Source organism: Scomber japonicus, chromosome 13 (genome assembly GCF_027409825.1).
Source record: "Scomber japonicus isolate fScoJap1 chromosome 13, fScoJap1.pri, whole genome shotgun sequence".
Taxonomy (NCBI): Eukaryota; Metazoa; Chordata; class Actinopteri; order Scombriformes; family Scombridae; genus Scomber; species Scomber japonicus.
This window is the reverse complement of record NC_070590.1, coordinates 25393864-25413487: the sequence shown is the minus strand read 5'-3', so window position 1 is coordinate 25413487 and position 19624 is coordinate 25393864. Positions and strand designations below refer to the sequence as shown.

The window sequence follows — 19624 nt, the reverse complement described above, 5'->3', positions numbered from 1 at the left end:
GGATCTGAAGCATCTTTATGGGGCTCTATAGTGGACAGTAAAACAATCGTTTTTCATGCATTTATTTTAAACATATTCTAGGTCAATTCATTAAAGAACACCCTTTGAAATCCTCCTCTCTCTAACTTATTGAGCCAGGAGCTCTGAAGTTTACAAGAACTGAAAGCTAAAAACTACAAGACTGCATTAAACTGGTTCTAGATGACTCCCACTGGGTAAAATATCAAATGCTGCTTCCAAAAGCCAAATGTTTCCATCAGTGATCAAACATGAAGTGCATGGCCCAGAACCATTTTTACAGTGGATGCTGAATGAGTACATAACATGGGAAACTCAAATCTCCTTCTAATGGACCTGAGTGACTCATCTGAAGCCCTCAGTCCACATGAACCCTCCTACTGAGCATCTAGAGCAGTTAGTTCCACAGGCGAAGGCGGGGGGGTGACATCATACTGAGACACAGCTATGGAGACTTTAATTAGTATTTCAATATCATTTGACCTGGAAAAGATGTAACTGCATCCCTGTGCTACATAGCCAAGCAGGGGGGGGTATCCAAGGTGATGTGAGCAAAGCTAATAGTTTGTTATTAGCTACTATGATATATTCCAGTTTTTCTAAATATTGCAAAAGCATGTGATTATGAATTTATAGTTTGGCATTCTGGCTCGTGTAAACAATTGGCATTAAAAAGAACTGAAGCGGTGCAGTTATTGAGCAAAGCTTATCTGAGAGTGCAGGAATGAAAACAGATGGAAATGGAAACAGCAGTGGGTTGGCTCGGTTTGAAAGAAGGATCAGAGGAGAGAGAGAGGGGATCAAAGGTTCAAAGCTGCAGGTAGAGATCTCAACAGGGCTCTGTCCGTAAGTCCACAGGCCCAGCCGTGCAAAGACACACACGCACGCACACACACACACGCCGACGTATTCGTAACTGCGAGGCCATTAGTATGCACTGTGCAGTTAAGCATGAAAAGGGTCTCCTCTCAAGTAGAAAAAAAAATCTGTCCAAATGCATCATCATGGGGGCCATTACACACAAAAGAGAGTGTGACTCCGGCCATGGCTCTACTTCAGAGATGGCATTTTACAATCAGCCTCCGCAAACGTTTATCTTTCCCCCCCCCCCTCACATCTGTCACTGGAACCTGCCAGAATAACGACAAAGATGAAATGGAAAAGAAAATGGCTTGGGCTCAGCGAGCTGGTGGCAAACAGACTGGGGGAAATGTATTTTTCTTAACTCAGGCGAGTCAATTATTTTAGGGTGTGATTTTCCTCTGTGCTAATACTTGGATAAGGATACGTGCTGATGTTGTTTCATAGCTGTTTCCTACATTAACAAGATGCTGGGAGACTTAGGTCTTAAAGAGGTGGAACCATTAATCCAATGCTCTTCAGCCACTCTGGATGCACCATTAGCCAAAGATTAGCTGTTAATGTAGACATAAGCTGCTGGAAGACTTGTGTGGAAATTGCTACTGGCTGTCATTCATAAATCTCAGAAATGGCAGCATGCAGTCTTTGAAAACACTGCTTGTAAACAAATATTTCTCTGTTGGCCTGGGAGGAATTATCTCCTGCACTGAGATATTTAAAACTCTATTCTCTAGGTGTCAATGCAGTTAAAAAAGAACCTGTGGGTAGAACAGAAACTTACTGATAGGGATGTCATAATAACTGCAATATTGCAATACTGTGCTATAGACAAGCTAACTGCAGTTGGTGGCAAGCAACTGCAAAAACCATACTGTGTTCCTGTGTTCTTTTCTTTTTTTAAAGGGTTATGCTCTCCTTGTTTTACATTTCAGTGCATGTGTATTGGATGTTACGCAGCTCCACAGGATCCTACCAGCCACACACAGCATCTCACATACTTAGTTCTTGCTCATTGGGCTCCACAGAGCTTCACATAAGCCTCCCCACAGCTAGCAGGCAGGCTAATAAGCTAACCTGGACCCCAACCCTTATAACAGAGCTGGGCTTTGGTTGAGCTGGCTGGTGGTCACTGCTGATGCTCAGTAGTTAAAAATATGTCTGTAAGAAGATTTTGTCTTGTCCACACCACACACAGTTATTTAACATGCAAGGTAAGAGAGTTTGCTGTAGCTACAATAATACAGCTAAAATAAGTGAGGAAACCATTGTAAAATGTGTTTATAGAGGTAGCAGGAGTGTGTGTAGAGGCTGATCATGCCTCCACCTTTCTCTAACATCCCACAGTCCCATTCCTTCTGCTTGTATGTCAACTCCAAACACCGACGCTGCTTGTTGCACATTTCCCCTGCTGCCAAGCTATTTGTTTTACCTCAGTAGTTCATACAAACACACTGGTGGCAGTTTTTCACCTCAGCGAGTCAGATGAGGGTGTCGGTGTTGAGCACGTGACTCAAACCTTTAGGAGCAGACACACGCACCATGACATCAATCAAAGCCCTTCACTTTATATGTTATATCTGAGGTGTGTGTATACGGTGTAGCTAGGTTACATTTAAACACGTAAATAAAAACAGCTGTTAGATATAGGCTGTATAGTGAAATCAGACTGCTTCCTTCCTCCACTCTACTTCTTCAGATCAAATGTTTAATGCAAATATTTCCTCTGTTGCTACACATATATCTGACTAAATATATCTGTTAGCACATCCTGCTTTAGGCGATCAGCTCTAAAAATGTGTCTTGGCCCAATTTACACCTGGATTTTATGGCCTGTTGCTCCATGCGCTTTACAGTCCAATCACCCAGGACACATGTTAGTAACAGATGGAAAGGTTGTCAACTGAGGCAGGAATAAAAAAACAAACCTGCAGGGAGAGATAACACTTGTGTTGTAAAGCATGTAGCGTGGCTCCGCAATGCAGACGCTAAGTTTTACAAATTAATCTGCATCGGTGGCAAAAAAATGAAAAGGTTCCCCATCAGCGCCACAATAAACTGGTTGTCTGAGTGGTCGATTACACAGCCAAGATACTGAATGTACACTGGGAAGAGATCAATGAGGCTTTAAACAGAGCCCTGGCTCACTTTATGTCCAAATGAAAGACCTACTCATCTTCTAAAATGACTGCGCACTCACAAAGGAATGAGAACGCAATCTGATCAGTATCTAAATCTTAATACAAACATGCGAGTGTTCACTACAATAGTAGATAATAGCAGAATCCATCTAGAAATAGCAAATAACTTACTATCTGAGTGAGATTTCCTAATTTGGAAGGCTCTTTAACATCCAGAGCTGACAGCTTCTTTCATTAACATGTCACTCACTGGGCTGTCACAGCACATTAATGCATACCATACATCACTCTCTGACACTTCCAAAAATGTGGCTAAATGAATATCTGCCATTACTGCCAAGAGAGGCTGGAATAAATACATGTGTGGAAGGTGGAAAAATTAATTAAAAAGGGCTGGGGAAAAAAGTGGTATTATTCACTAGACAGAAATATCTGTCAAGACAGAGCTTAGCACAAGGAGAGCTGGTGTGAGAAAAAAAAGCAGCTCTCTGAAGGTGTCCTTGTTCATCAACCTGCATTTTCTCCGGAACAAAGCTTGAAGAAAACCTGGCTTGATATTTATGTCTCTTAATTGTTTGAAATGTGATTTTTCCCCCCTCCTCTTCTTTTGGAAACAAGCTGTCAATACATTTGATTTCACATTAGCCTCCTTCTTACAATGAAGTAGCAATCAATGTGTTCTTTTCTGCTTGCGCTTCCAAGTCCTCCTCCAGGCAGACTTCTGACGGCTGTGCCAGAGAAAATCAATTGTTTTTTTGAAATGCTGGCAGGCCGACAGCACCATCCCACGAACGGCATACGAGGAGAGGGGAAAAAATGCCAGACTGTTAAACTGCAATTCATCATCTTCATTTTGGCCGTATGAGAGGAATACCCTTTGTTGACATAATTACTGCAGTTGATCCTCTCAGCTGAGGGCCGCGGACTTGTCCCTTAACTCCTAATGCACTTTAAATGTCAATAGCCATTAATTAGCTGGATATTATTTGTTATTAGAAGGTCTGACAGCTTATCAATGAGGTCATTATCATTTTATTGAACTCCTCACTTCATACCACCTCCATCAACACACACACACACACACACACACACACACACACACACACACACACACAGATGACTCAACTTAATCTGTGAGCTACGATGCGCTGCCTCGCCCCGGCTTGAATGTGTCACATCTCCGAGGCCGGTGTGGGTGTGACAGATGGCTGTGAAGCTGGTGCCTAAAATTAAATGACTGATGGGCACAGCAGAAACCATAAATAGAAATTGGTGCTTAATTGGAACCAACAAGGTCCTCGTGACACGTTGGTGGTGCTGAAATGAAATGTAAATGGCAGAAAAAGCACAGGCGGAGGATTTCCACAGCTCTTATGAAAACATTTCTCCTCCAGCAGACACATGCTTTATACATAAACCCCCTCTTATGGACTTTTTGTCAGTGTGATGTGAAGCCAGCAGTGAAAGGCATTAAAGCTCTTTGTAATCGATTGACTATCTCCTCGCTCTCTGGTGGTCGGCGGCTAGCAGTATTCTGTTTGGTGCAGTTGGGCATGACATGACAAATCCAGTGCGAGTGTGCAACCTGATGCAATATGTATTCCAACAACCAAGAACAAGTTTAGCTCTTATTTTTCCCAAAAGGAGGAATTTGTTTCTGGTAAGTGCTTCTCTAAGGGAAACACATACTTAGACACTTACACAAAACTAATCAAGCACAAAAGACTGAGAGAAACAAAAGGAACATAGGATTTTAAACATTGTTTCTCCAATCTACTGCTTAAGACAATGCTTGTCTTTCTTGAAGCTTAAAATTTGCTGGATTGTGTCATTTTAACAAAACAGGGCAACAAAAAATGTAGGAGTTATCCTCTTTGGGACCACAGATGTCCACATACACACTATAATCTGGCTGCTCATTGTACGACATCCTGCTTTGGGCCAAAGTGTTGGACATACAGTTCAACAAACAAACCAACCGAGCAACCAAACCAACAACGATCAGCTGAGATACTAAGTTATATGAGTTCACCGGTCTGATAATGACTCAAATAGCTGGATTGGGTGTGGTTGACAATTGGGCCAAACTCAATCTATTTTCTAGAATACAGATAAAGCTTTTCTTCTACAGAAGTTGGGTTGCTGCTGTTGTTTCAGCAATATGAAGCACAAGGCTTAATAGACAGTACAACGTGCACGCCAACTTATAATACTATGTGAAGTTGTTCTGGACACTATCTTTAGTAAATGGCAGCTGGCCTGAGGAGCCCGTGTAGCCTTAATAAGATGAGCTGTTGTAGCCAATCTTACTCAGAGAAAACCAGTCGCGTGTGGCTTAAAATGTAACAGCAAAACACCTCTACTAATTCTATTTAATGTAACACAGAACTTGAACAATATCCCCCTGACTATATACTTTATAACTGTGGTGGTTATGTCAAAGCAAGCCACTAATAAAAGTCAGGTTTCCGTTTGATTATTTAGCAATAGCTGGCAGTTAGCTAAGCTCTGCTCCTCAGGCTCACTTGCTGTGAGCTGCATGCTTTTTCTCTCCAGGATTACTCTCTCGGTCACATCACCGTCATTCCAGCACCGATGAGCTTTCCAGTAAAAAATATACAGTTTATGTGTGACTGTCAGTTGTCTTAGAAAGTTGGATTTGTTCAGGTTTCTGTGCTTATGACAGAGAACCTGAGGTGCTGGTCAACACCACCTCTGGGTGAATTCACTTGACTCGATCCAGAAAATCCCATATTGTTTACATATGTTGTTTATTTAAAACAGATTAGCAGTGCCACACACACACACACACACACACACACACACACACACACACACACACACACACACACACACACACACACACACACACACACACACACACACACACACACACACACACACACACACAACAAATGACCTGAATCATTCAGTGAGTGAGTGTATCCCTGAGAACAGACTGCAGTCCGAGACCAATGTTGCTGAATGATTGCAGTTAAATGTTAGCAACCAGAATCAGCTGTATATTTTTTGTCTTGAACACACCCCATTCCTCTTGCCAACAAATGACCTGAATCATTCAGTGAGTGAGTGTATCCCTGAGAACAAGTGACTTGAATCACTCACTCGTAAATTCATGATTATATTATAACATTTTAAAACAAATAAACATATTTCTCATATTTCTCAAAGTTAGGTGAGCAATGTCCAAAGACCAGGTATCAGTATCAGAATTGAAACAGTCTGATCTGTGGATGTCCTACAAAGTTACTGCCTAAATTATTGAGCACTGACCTACAATCACATGACTAACATAAACTACTAAACGTTTCCACAAATTAAAGATGTCTTATCAATTAAGTGACAACTACTATTTTGTTCTTTGTTGATGTTCATTATTTGTAATGAAATGAGTTATTCTACACTGCAGGCTATAAACTGCTTGTGTCAGCTCTGTGTGTCCATCCTAATGTGAGACTGCTCTCTCTGTATTGCCATATGTGCTGTTATGCAGTTATGTGCCCAGTGCCATTCTGTATGCAATTTGTGCATTAGGTGAATCCACTGTCTTCTGTTTTTTATGGCCTGAAACAAATTAAGTTAGAGAGGAAAATTATTTAGAGGAACAACAAAAGCTGCAGGAGCTCTGTGGGACATTGTGAATTAAGAAGTCTTTCCGGACCTTTAAATGCGAGATGAGATGAAAAGCGAGAGACTGCAAACGTACTAATGTACACAATACTGCTTTTGTGCCGTTTGCTGTATTATCACAGGCAGTCAATCATGTAATAGACTGCTGTTAACCTGCTGAGCAAGAAGATGAGGTGTTGTTTAGCCTTCAAGCACAACACTGAACAACAGTGAAGGGAAGGTTGGAAAAAGTACAAGGTGTGATTGGAAGGGAGCCTGATCCCGCCTGGATTAGATACTGAGATGAAGGACAGGAGAACTTATCTCAACGTGTGTGTGTGTGTGTGTGTGTGTGTGTGTGTGTGTGTGTGTGTGTGTGTGTGTGTGTGTGTGTGTGTCTGTGTGTCACAAACATACACTACTAATTACAGGGAAAAAATGGAACAGTGAGCTAACTATGGCAACACAGCAACAAGGTTTAAGAGGGGATGGCACTCAATAATTTAGTCATTTCTTTAAGTGCTGTTAATAGGTTATTGCTCAGGCTTCTCTCAATAAAACGTGTCTCCAAAACAGCTCCTTCAGAGGGTCAGCTGCTGCTGTGTACTTCACTGCTCAATACTGCTTCGTAATTTCTTGCTCCATTTAGAGTGAAATAGTTTGGGTTTGAGAAATTGAGCTCTGTGAGACATGACAATAAATAATAAAATATCAAACAGAAACCACAGCAAGCAAATAGTCAATGGTGTGTTGGATATTTCAAGATACATCTACTGGACCTTAACAGTGGATTATTACACTAATAAGATCATCATAAATATCTGCCGTTTATCAATGCATTCAATCTACATTCCTTGAATTGCAAATGCACCGAGAGAAAACTTCAAGGCATGAAACTAGTCAGTGAGTGCCTCCACTCAAAAGAATGTGGAAATACTTTCGACCTTGGCTATCTCTTGCACTTAATACTATGACCTATTCAAGAATCTGCCCGAGCATTAATCCTCATAGATATGAAGAAAAGACAAGTCTCATGCTCATGAAGAAGGTGGCCCATTGATTCACTGCTAAAGCAGCTGTTCTGTAGCCTTGCTTTGTGTTCACACTTTCAATTCAACTTCATCCAAGTATGAATAGCCTAAATGAGTTCTACTCAACAGGTCAAAGGATATAAGCTAAAGTTGAAAACCTTCTCTTCGCACCATGCTGTTTATTACATTGAAGATGGTGGATTTTTACAAAGAGCTCCTTGAAAACATGCACTGTGTGGATTTTAGAAGTGTGCAAAGTAAATCATTGCTAGATTAAGACTTGGCTGTGAGTCATCACCATCTCTAGTAACGCTGGTCAGGAGACACAAATATGCTTCCTCACTAGCTACCACCAGCTGATGGTCAAGGTTTTTACCCCCAAAAAAGACTTCTAAATCAACTGCTTAAGCCAACCAGTTCATCCCATAACACCAACAAAACACCACCAGTAATCCAAACAATATATTTCATAGCTTCCACCAAAAGCGAATTAAGTATTTCAAGGGCCCCATCACAGAGGACTCAGTGCCGAGATTGCAAAAGAGAAATGCAAAGCTAAGATATCAGCATGCACATGAAAAGCAGGGCCTAGGAGCAGTGTTGATCCAGCACTGTGGTGACAGATGGAGAGCACCAGCATATACCTCCGGGGGTCTGACCTCATCAGAATTTAACTTTACCCAGACAGAAAAAAGAGCCACTGGTGCTGTGATATGCTTGTGCACAGCTCCACAGAGTCTTTTAAACAAGGTGTGGGACAACAAAAGAATTAATAACACAGCTCATAATAGCAAAAAATAGCAAAAGGAAAAGATGGAGACATTAAGACATATACCAGTTGAGAATCAGGCATATTCTCAGCAAGAGAATATTGAAATATTGTCCAAATATTACATGTGACAGTGAGGGATTGTCATGAAAATCTACAAAATGATACTGGAAAGCATTGAATAAACACTAAACCCAATTATTTAACACAAATTGGAGCAAAGCTATGGAGGCAGTGAAATGCAAGAACAGTTCTAACTAGTCAAATCAATTATTAAAGATTAAAGACAAAGGGGGAAAAAAAAACATTGCCATCTACCTCAAAGAAATCTAATAGGATGGCTTTATGTGCAAATTTGAGGAACTTTTCTGATCTGGGGATTTATCTATTTAAAGGTCTCCTGAGGTAAATGGTCATCTTTGAGTCATTAGAGAAAAAAAAACAGCAAGGCTGCCTTTCCAATAGTCCTTTGGGGGAAATTAATCTTTGTTTCTTATTTCACCTGGCAAATCTTACTGATTTTTATCTGGAAGAGAAACTGCCTGGTTCACCCTCAGTCATTAACTTTAACACAGTCACACTAGAGACTTATCCAAGTAAAATATGTCTGTTATTGGCTTGTGACCGACTAGGGGTCAAGTGCCTTACTCAGGGGTACTGGGTTGGGGTCTTTCCCTGCAATCTCACCTTTTTTTTACATTTAAAACTAAAAGAAAAGTCAGTTTTGAACTTCATAAACAGATGCTGCTCTCTTCATGCTTCAACTAAAATATGTTCAGGATGCAGAGACTCAGACTGATGAAGCATACATGACAGTTTTGACCTTGAAACCACATAACTCTGGACAGAAAAAGTCTGAAGTGAGGCATAAGGCCCTGTGCAGTACAACATATCATTAGACCTTTGGACGGAGCTTTGTGGACCAGTCCAGAAACACAAGCCCCAGCCCAGTCCCTGTTATTAATGCTGTCATTACATTTGGGATGCAGTGCGACAAACTGCTATATTTAAAGAGCTCTCCAACCACTGTAAGAAGTATTGCAATTCAATATTGCCATCTCCCTTCACTTCGCTGGGAGATGATACTGCATTAATAAGTTCTGTCAAATTCTCACAGAGCCACGCCTGTGTGTGTGTGTGTGTGTGTGTGTGTGTGTGTGTGTGCGTGTGTGCATGTGTGTGTGTGTGTGTATGTGTGGGTGTGTGTGTGTGTGTGTGGGTGGGTGTGTGGGTGTGTTTGCGCTCACAAACAAACACACAGCTTCATTTGGCTTTCTCCTGCTCCAATTCTGCACATTTTTATTACTCAGTAAACCACAGTGACAAAACTGGTTTGTATAAAATGCCTTCTAAATCACTGATTTGATATTAATTCTATTTGATACTGCAATATATTTTGGTTTATTAGTCTGTTTTTCATTCAGTAGACTGCAGTTAGAGGCTGAGACAATCTTGTATTGGTAAAAAAAAAAAAAGAAGTCAAAATCATCTTGACTAATGTACATATAATATACATAATGGCCATAAACGAATCAGGATTTCTAAAACTACATTATCACTTCCACTTTGATTTTGATGTGTTGAATGTTAGGCATCAAATTGTTTATGATAAAGAGTCCAGAAATATTAACAGACTAGCATACTGACTCAGTATCTGGGGATTGTAGGAGGGGAGTGCTAAGCTTTATATTAGAGTCATAGAAAAAGAGTACTACAACTTTTCATGCCAACAGGAAACTATTTGAGTCAAGTACAAATGACACATCATTGATTATATGTGGCTCTCATGAGAGGTCAGTCTGATTTAAACTGTAGAGATTCTGATAATGAAACTTAGATGTTAGAATTATTAAAAGTTAGTGAAAAACAATAGTTATTCAAGTTTAAGCTGAAGGCACATTTTTACTGTACTTATTGCACACTGGCCTTGTAAACTCGAGCGCTACTCACTTTAAAATTTTCCACATCGACTACAGAGTTGCCATGTCGATACTCAAATGGAATAGCATCACTTTAGAAGATGGAAGCAGACAACATGAATGGAAAGAACAACGGAAAGAAGGTCAAACAAAACGGGGAGACCGAGAAAGAACATGCAAGAGTCCATGGCTGCTAAATACAGTAATACTGAGAAAAAGTAAGAAAAAACATGACAGTAAGACACCCTTGAGCTGTAAGAAGTGTTCATCTAACTAACAGAGAGATAAAGTGAGGACAAATGCAGCAGAACTATGAGATGGGTCACACCACCGAACAAAGGAATCTTATCACACTGCATATATTAGAAAGTGCAAGTCAAACTGTGTTATCCCAGGAAACTGCAGTCTGACCTTGTGAAGACAAGCTATTTTCACATCCTGCTGAAATAAGATCAGGAAAGACTCTATCCTAACATAAATTAAGTTATAAAATGTTTACAAAATTAAAAAAAATTCTAACAGATTACACTGACATATATAGACAGCTGACAAGCTAACACAAACCTAAACACAAAGGGGGAAATAATTACTCAAAATGTCAACATGAACATATTTCCACTAAAGACCAGAAATTGGTATTAACTCAATAAAGCAACACAGTTAAATAAATCATAACATTCTAATCAATTAAAAAAAATGATGTGCACTAAATTGAAATCACACAAGAAAAAAAAATTGAAGTAAGAAAAAGCAGCGAACCACATGATTCCACTAATGTGTCCCCTTACCTGCTAATTAGGATTTGCTGGGTTAGCGCATGTGATTATTAGTACGTCCACCTTTTTAAAAAGGGTTAGCCATCTGTGAATGAATCATATGTTATCAAGTTGTCATGCCAGAATCATCTCATGATGGCTAGAGGCAAAGAGCACCACTGGCGCCATTATCCACAAGTGGAAAAAGCATCACTCCACTGTCAACCAGCCCCACACAGGAGCTCCTCAAATTATTACAGGCAGGGAGAGAATTAGTACACAATAACTACACAATAAGGCTTCCAGAAAGATCTTGAAGAAGCAAGTACAACTGTCAAAGAGAAAACAGTAGGCGATGCACTCCAACTCTACAATCTCCATTCAAGACTCCATTACTGATGCAAAGGCGTGTTGTAGCTCATTTGAAGTTTGCCACACAGCATTTGGAAAAGCATGTGGATCACTGGTATGTGGTGTTGGTCAGATGAGACAAAAACTGACATTTTTGGCAATAATACTACATACCATAACTCCTACCCTAATTACCATACCCACAGTGAAGTTCGGAGGTGGAAACATTATAGAATGGGGCTGTTTATATTCTCATGATACTGACAGAATCCCAATCGATGAAGGGAAGATGGATGGAGCTATCTATAGGGAGAAGAATTTGTTGCCATCCACCAACACAATTAGGATGAGACTCTGTGGACCCACCCCAGGACAAAACATACTGCAAAGGAGACTCTCAAGTGGTTCAAGAAAATAAAGGTGTTGGAATGGCTCACTCAGTCACCGGACTTGAACCCAACACATTTGTAGAAAGAACTGAAGATAAAGATTGTCAAGTGGGCCCCCCAGACACTTTAACATTTGAACAGTGTCTGCTTAGAAGAATGGGCCGAAATCCCCCCCTGGACACAGTGAGATTAGTTTCTTTGTACAGGAAGCGTCTTGCAAACAAAAGGCTTCTCCATCAAGTATTAAATACATTGCAGTTAGGGTTCAATACTTTTTTCCTGTGTCATTCCAATTTAATGCACATAACTTTTTTTGTTGTTGTTATTATTATTATTATTATTTCTGTTATTGAGATAACACCAACGTCTGGTCTTAATTGCTTGTGAGTAGCTGCACTGGAGATATGTTTACTGCAATGAAATGGTGATGTGATGAATACTTATTTCCCCCACTGTAAATGACATGGGAAGCATAATGAAAGCAAATGCTTCTATACAGGGCTGTTGAGTCTGATATGCTATTGTATCATTTCAAAGCTATGGCCTAAGCAGTCACAAACAGAAACACATATGGGTGATTCTCCGCTACCATCAGAACACCTAATGTAGAATATCTCCAGTAGCGTTTCACACATCTATGCCAAGGAGCACTTAAACTCTACTTGAGGCTTGTGATGCAACAACACCTCACTAAGTCTTCATTTAATTTGTCAACTATGTAGCGGTTACCATTACAGAAAGATATAGCTGTATATTGTGCTATATATATATATATATATATATATATATATATATATATATGATTGGCTTGCTGGTGTTAGTCATAATTCAGAACTATATTGTTGGAAGGCAGCCTGTGCCCAGTTTGCATTCCAAGGAAAATGGATAGCCAGTGCACAATAAATTACTCCCACTCTGAATAAACTGTTGTAACATGGATCAAATAGCTTTTTCACTCTGAAGTGTACAAAGGCGCAATAGCCACTACAACCATAACTGAACACACTTCATCTGGTATAAGGCTTTGCAGGGAAAACTCCTGTGAAAACAAATCCAGAGCAGTGCACACAACAACAACAGCTTCTCAGTGACACAGATAGTAATCTCTGGCTGCAGAGCTACATTTAAAGCTACATCTGCTGAACTCCGGCTCACACGACAGCCAAATATGCAGAGAGGGGCCAAAACACTGAGCCGCACACAATAATAAACATCTTTAGGCAGCGTTAAGAGATTTTCGACCGGATTTTCATGGAAGAAGCACAACACACACAAAGCTGGAGAGGGTTGAAGGGGCTACCCCTTATGGTTCAGCACTCACCTCTAGAGCCTCCAGGGTCACGAATCCCGTGATGGAAAAGCCATCGATGATGTCCTCCTCTGCAAAAGTAGACTCTTTGCGCTTCCTGCGCGGGGGTCTGGGACGGGATGAGGAGGGCTCCCTGTCACCCTCTCGCTCCGAGTCGGAGGAGAAGCGAAACACGGAGCCCTTAACGCGGTTGTTCCTTATCCCATTTGATCTTCTCCCCCGATTTCTTTCTGACCTCGACTTCCTTTTCTTGTGGAGGCCACTAGATCGAGGGCCATCCATGTCCTTCATAGGAAACATCCAGATAAACCCTCCTTTCACAGAGAATCAAACTCTTCAAGGGCCAGAAACGCTTCTCGACCTCCACTTGTGTTAAAACCCCCACAGAGAATTTTCCACAATATCCAAGCGTATGTTATCAATATTTTAGATCCAAGGTAACCATGTAATATCCAATAGAGGACGCCTTTCACAGCAAACGCAAAACCACAGTCACTGAACCAAGCTAGGTTCCGAACAAAGATCCCCAAATGCAGTCCATCAAATCCCACGACAGAGGTGTAAAACGATCTATTAAACACGTTACCACCAAGCTGTCAATTCCGCCAGACGAGTTGGTCTTCAGGTTAAAGCAAATGTCTGCTCAGTGACCGTGTCCCGCCATGGTGAGCTGAGCAGGTGACGCCACATCTTTCTTCTCCAGGAACCCACTCTTCTTAACCAAGGTCAGCAAACTCTCCCTCCTGCAAGATAAAGAGCGAGAGAGAGAGAGAGAGAGACAGAGAGAGAGAGAGAGAGAGCATTTGCAACATGTTCACTCAGCAAGTTCAACAGTGCATTTAGTCAATGAGCTATTCTCCAAAAAAAGGTGCTGCACACTCTACAGAAGGTTCTTCCCATTCCACATAATGCAAGATGAATGTTTTATTAAGGGGTGGCTACAGTCTCATCTGCTGAGTATACTGGTTTTTTTTACACCGCCAAGCCATTAAGCCCCAAGATGAGATGATTATGTGTTGTAAGTGCTATTTTACTAGTGTCTGACACTTTTGCCAAGCTTGTAACCTAAACTGTGTGATTAATGATTACATTTCTTTAACTAGAGGAGTGCACTCAGTAGGGTGCACTTCCAGGTGTGTTCAAGTCAAGATGGCCGCAAAGATAACAAAAACGGCGATTTATTCATGTCGTATCGTGCCTAACTTTAATGAATCATGACATATCAGGCATGGAATTAGTCTACAGATGCTCCAGCCTGCAGCACACTAACTAAATAGACTTGTTTATGGCCTAGCCAATTTTTTCGGAAATGCCTTTCGCCATGTCGTAACACATATCGTAAAATGGCGAGGACTGTTGAAAAGTCTAAGCTTTATGTTAGGCTCACAGGGAATCAAGGATTGTGAGTCACAGTAAACCACCAGATGTCCTGGAGCATACAGTCATAAATGTGCACAAAATATATTAGGCTGATGGGTCCAGCAGTATGTGAGATTAGCGGCAGACAAATACACACACACACACACACACACACACACACACACACACACACAACCAAATGCATGATCCCCTCCAGGCTTAGGTCTGGCAGAGATAATTATGTACCAGAATCTTTACTTGGCTACTTGGGTGTCTGGAGCCTCTCAACGTGATCTAGCTGTTGTTTTTGGCATGGTCACTGCTAATTATAAGTGACCTACAGAGAATGTATATGTTCATGTGTGACAGTACATCAGTAATACACAGAACACTGGGTATAAAAATAGACTCAAATAAAGCCTAAATTAAATCAAATGCTGTAGGAAGCTGTCATTCAATCTATGCTAGCACTTTTGCTGCTTTTACTTATTTGCTAATTGCATTAATTCACATAAGCTTGTATCAAGGTGCACATTGATTATGCAGGGTGTAACATCCTCACAATTAAAGTTAAAGCCTAATACTTTAAAGATCTCTCTGCTACCCACATAGAGTAGGTCACTGATCTGATAGCTCTTATTGAATAAACTATTCTGAATTGTAGACACCCATCAAACAGCATTTACTCCAATTGAAGTTTACACATTCAAACTTTTATAATTTGCCATTCAACATTTCAAAGTATCACCTTGGACAAAACAGCTCACTCGCATATTCCAAACAACAATAGCTCTCTCTCTCTCTCTCTCTCGCTCTCTCTTTCATGAATGTGAGCAGGTCTAATAGAACAGAGGGTTATCCTTGAGGTTTTACACAGTCAATATATCAAGAGAGATGTCAAGACCCTTTGATAATGCCAACCTGCACTTGAGTGCAATGCTTAGCAGGACATACCTTCACTGTGTGACAGTGAAGGCATCTGGCTGCTTTAAGATTTTAGGATGCAACATTCAACAGCTTGTAGTCCTACTCTGCATCATTCTCCAAGGCATAGCCTACAGTCTAGGCCTAAAGCCACTGAAAGTCACTCTGGCATGGTAGCCTAAAACACATATGGCTTCTCTGTGTGTCAAGAATATCAATTCTCATCCATTACATCACAGAAACGTTATTCAATGAGGAAGAAAACTGAATCAAACAAACTGCAGGCTTTTATGAAACCTTCTTCTTAATAATCATACCTCCAAATGCTGGTGGACGTTGCAAACACAGTGGGATCGCACCTTTTCAGCATCAGCACACAAACCCAAACCAATCTGTCACAGTCAACCACCATCTTCAACTTTACATTGTCTCCTAGGACACAGGTTGCCATGTAATGTGGCTCATCTGGATTGTGCAACATACATGCAGCACTCAAATGCTCTGCTACACCCTGCAAAGTGACAAATGTTTTCAACATGCACAATTACATTCACTTAAAAAAATGTCTCATTTAAAATGGACACTTAACAAAGACACATCCAACAAGCCAGCATGCCAACATTTAACTATGCAGCAATCATTCAGAAATATTCTTTCCATGCAGATGTTCTGCATTTTAACAAACCCAAAAAAAGGCAAATCCACCTTTACTATAATAGCGGTCCTCACCCCCCCCCCCCCCCCTCCCTCCCTCAGTACCTATGCCTTTAACCTGATGCCCCGTGCCAGCACTCATCTAATGACACACACACACAGTGCACAAACATCTCCCAAAATATCGCTTATTGGTGGAAAAACTGTATTGTAGCACTCGCCCTGGCTCCAGCTCAGTAAAAGACTCTTTCCCTTGTCTTCGCTCACAGTCCCTTTTTGTCTGTCTGTGCTGTCAGTAGAGATCTCAGGCTCTGTAATCCAGTCCAGCCCACAACAGCAGCAGCGGACTGGCACTGCCTCCTGCTCCGGCTCTCCAAGCTTCATTTTCCACTATAAGACACACAACAAAAGCAAGCCTCTCTCTCTCTCTCTCTCTCTCTCTCTCTTTCTCTCTTTTTTTCTTCTTTTTTATGTGCTCCAAGACACGTCATGCAAAACCAAGAAATGCAAACCCTTGCGAGTGGGGAGGGACCGTCCGGATAAGTTGCAGGCCTTCGGTCACTTAAAAAAAAAAAAAAAAAAAAAAAAAGATAAAGCACAAGAAGGTTTGGAGCTGACAAATAAATCCCGCAAAGGAAAAACCATAGAGTATCTCCTCCTCTCCCCAGACCCGAGCTTCAGGATCCCGGAGAAGGGGGGACCGGGGCGCAGTGATATGGCGATGCCGCAGTGCCGCTTTACAGGCTGCACGCTTCCTCCTCGGCGCAAATAGTGCTGTATCTGGAAATGTAGTGGGCTCCGAGTTGCTATAAAGACACAATATAACCCAACCGAGATGAAGTCCGTTTACACACCTCCCTTCATTTATTTCTTTTTTTTTTTTTTTTACTCCGGTATAAAATGCATCCGCTTTTTTTTAAATTTGCCATATATTTTATCACAAAAATGTAAATAGAAGTAAGTGCACAGGTACAAGTGTCAAGTTTGTGTATGTAATAATGATAAGGATAGCTATGAATAAAAATAAATAATACCGTTACGTATCGGTCAATAATGAGGATGAATGAACTTGGGCTCTATCATTAAAGCTGTTCAGAGGCGCTGATAATATGCACTTTACATAATTACCCAAACTCAAACATTAGCTACACTGAAAAGTAAGTAAGTGACTCCCACCAAGCTGTCATTCATATTAATTCACCAAACTGGTTCATTCTTTTTTTTTCATTCTTTTTTTTTTGTCGCAAAGGGCAACAAGTGAGCAAATAACATGCCCTTCATTTACACATTCATACACATTTACTAACTGCGTCAGTTGTGGTAGCCTAGCATCATGCTAATCATTCGTTAAGTTACTGTACATTTATGTATGCTGCGTACTGGCTCTTGTCTTACTAGCCTAAAAGCGACTAGAAGCTTCTACTTCAGGGACACACTTGGTAAACTAACTTACCTCCCTATTCAACAAATACTAACAGAAGTCTGACCTTCCACTACTGTTGCAGTGAATAGTAAACCATTCAATAAACGTAGCATACATTAATTCTATCCGTTTGACATTTGAAGTAAACATTTACCTTGGAAAGCTGGTCCTGTGCAATGAATTCTACTGTTCCCTGCAATCAGAAAATGATTGCCACCTGTGCACCATGTGGTTAAGTGTAACAGGCAGTGTTTGCCACTCATTGCATTGCAACAATATACTAAAATAGTCTATGATAAAGACAAATAAAGGGCTGACAATTGTGTCACATTAGAGCCAACAAATAACCATTATTGTCAATCAATAGAATTCATCAGTTGCCAGGACCTATTCACACTTTGTTGTGGATTCTAGCAGCAAATCAATATTCACAATACTATAAAAACACTGATGAGTTAATCATGTCTATTGTTATGCAAGTACAGTTGATGAAATGTAAATTAAATGAATTAGTTATAGTGAAAGACACAATTGTGATATTAAATTAAGCAGCGCTGAAACATATTTTCATTGTAGATTAATCTGCTGATTATTTTCCCAATTAATTATTTCATTATTATATCTATAAATGAATATAGTAGAAAAAAATGTCTGTTAGAATTTCCCAGAGTCAAAGGTGACCTTGTCTTGATCAGTCCAAAACCTAAAGAGAATGATTTTACTAGCATGTATGCCAAAGAAAAACATCATATTACATTTGAGAAGAGGAAACAAGCTAATGTTTGGTATTTTTTCCTAAAAAATGTCTGAAACAATTATTCACTTATCAAATTATTTGCCAATTTATTTATTTTTGTCAATCTTCTAATCGATTAATCACCAAATCATTGCATCTCTAAAATTAACCAGGTTTTGAATGGTCAGTCAGACACAAAAGAGGACATTTGAAGACATTACCTTGGTTTCTTAGTAATTATTATTGACATCGCCACCATTTCCTGACATTTTATAGTCTTAAAGATAGATAATAGAAAAAACAAAACATGATCAATAATTAAAATAATCACTAGTTGCAACCCTACATATGAGTAGTTTCACAGTACAGTATGGGCTTTGTCATCAGAAGTGAGTAATGTCTTGTGGCAGATGTCACTCATAAAACCAGAATAATGCCATCCAATATTGATTTCCAGGTCCATTAATGGCTACTACATGAGCATTAAAAGCACTGCGAACACAACAGTGTGAATTTGTATGGTAGTAGCGGTGTCAATAATTATCATATGAATTAGTGGGTGATGGAGAAGGGGACTTAATAATGGCTTGTTGAGCATACTGTTGCTGTATTGCCATAGCCTCATAACACTGATCAAATTTAAAGAGCGAGTGAAAAATGATGGTGTCAGACCTCGCATGAACAGAAGTCAGCGCTTGTTTCAGTGCGGCAATGAACTGGTCCTCTGTGAATAGGGGGACCATGGGTGGGCTGTGTATTTTTAGCCTGGTTTAATGATGCAGAGGCTGAGTGGTGTGGCTCAGAGCTTGCTAAAGTGCCCTGATTCCCATTGCCCAGTAGAACAGGGACCCCACTGCCCTGTAAGAATAATGCCAAGGGATACACATGCACTTGACCCCGTCTCATCTTCCTGGAGGAGTGTCCTTGTGACAAAGTGGCGTGGCAGGGGAGAAATGACAGCGAGGCAGCTAATTCAGCTCTCCCAGCCTCCACTCATTAGGCGGCGAAGACAAATGTGCTTCTCTATCCTCCCCTCTGCCTTGCCATAATCAGCTTTAATTACACCTTCGCCCCAACTTTTCTCTGCATCCACAGCTTCATTCACTGTCACACAATCCTCTAGATGCAAGGACTTGAACTCTGATCAACTGTGAAAATAGGAGGGAGTAGTCTTATTTGGAACCATAGGGTGTGTATGATTCCCCACATACACTTTGATTAATGATTAATGAAGCTATCAGGTCATTTAAGTGGACACATTAACAGCACCGCAAAGCACGAGGTTGGAAAGCTATGACGTCCAGGCTCCACAACTCTCAACACAACAAGAGTCAAAGCTAATCTCTTCCAAATGTAGC

General features: G+C 40.6%; 1 protein-coding gene across 1 annotated transcript in view; it reads right to left on the bottom strand.

Annotated features, from left to right (window-relative positions):
- auts2a (activator of transcription and developmental regulator AUTS2 a) overlaps window positions 1-13452 on the bottom strand; it is a 309809-nt gene extending 296357 nt beyond the window's left edge. The window contains 1 exon segment of the mRNA XM_053331373.1: window positions 13183-13452. Within this exon segment, the coding sequence (XP_053187348.1) occupies window positions 13183-13452 (270 nt within the window).
- Window positions 13453-19624: the final 6172 nt, after the last annotated feature.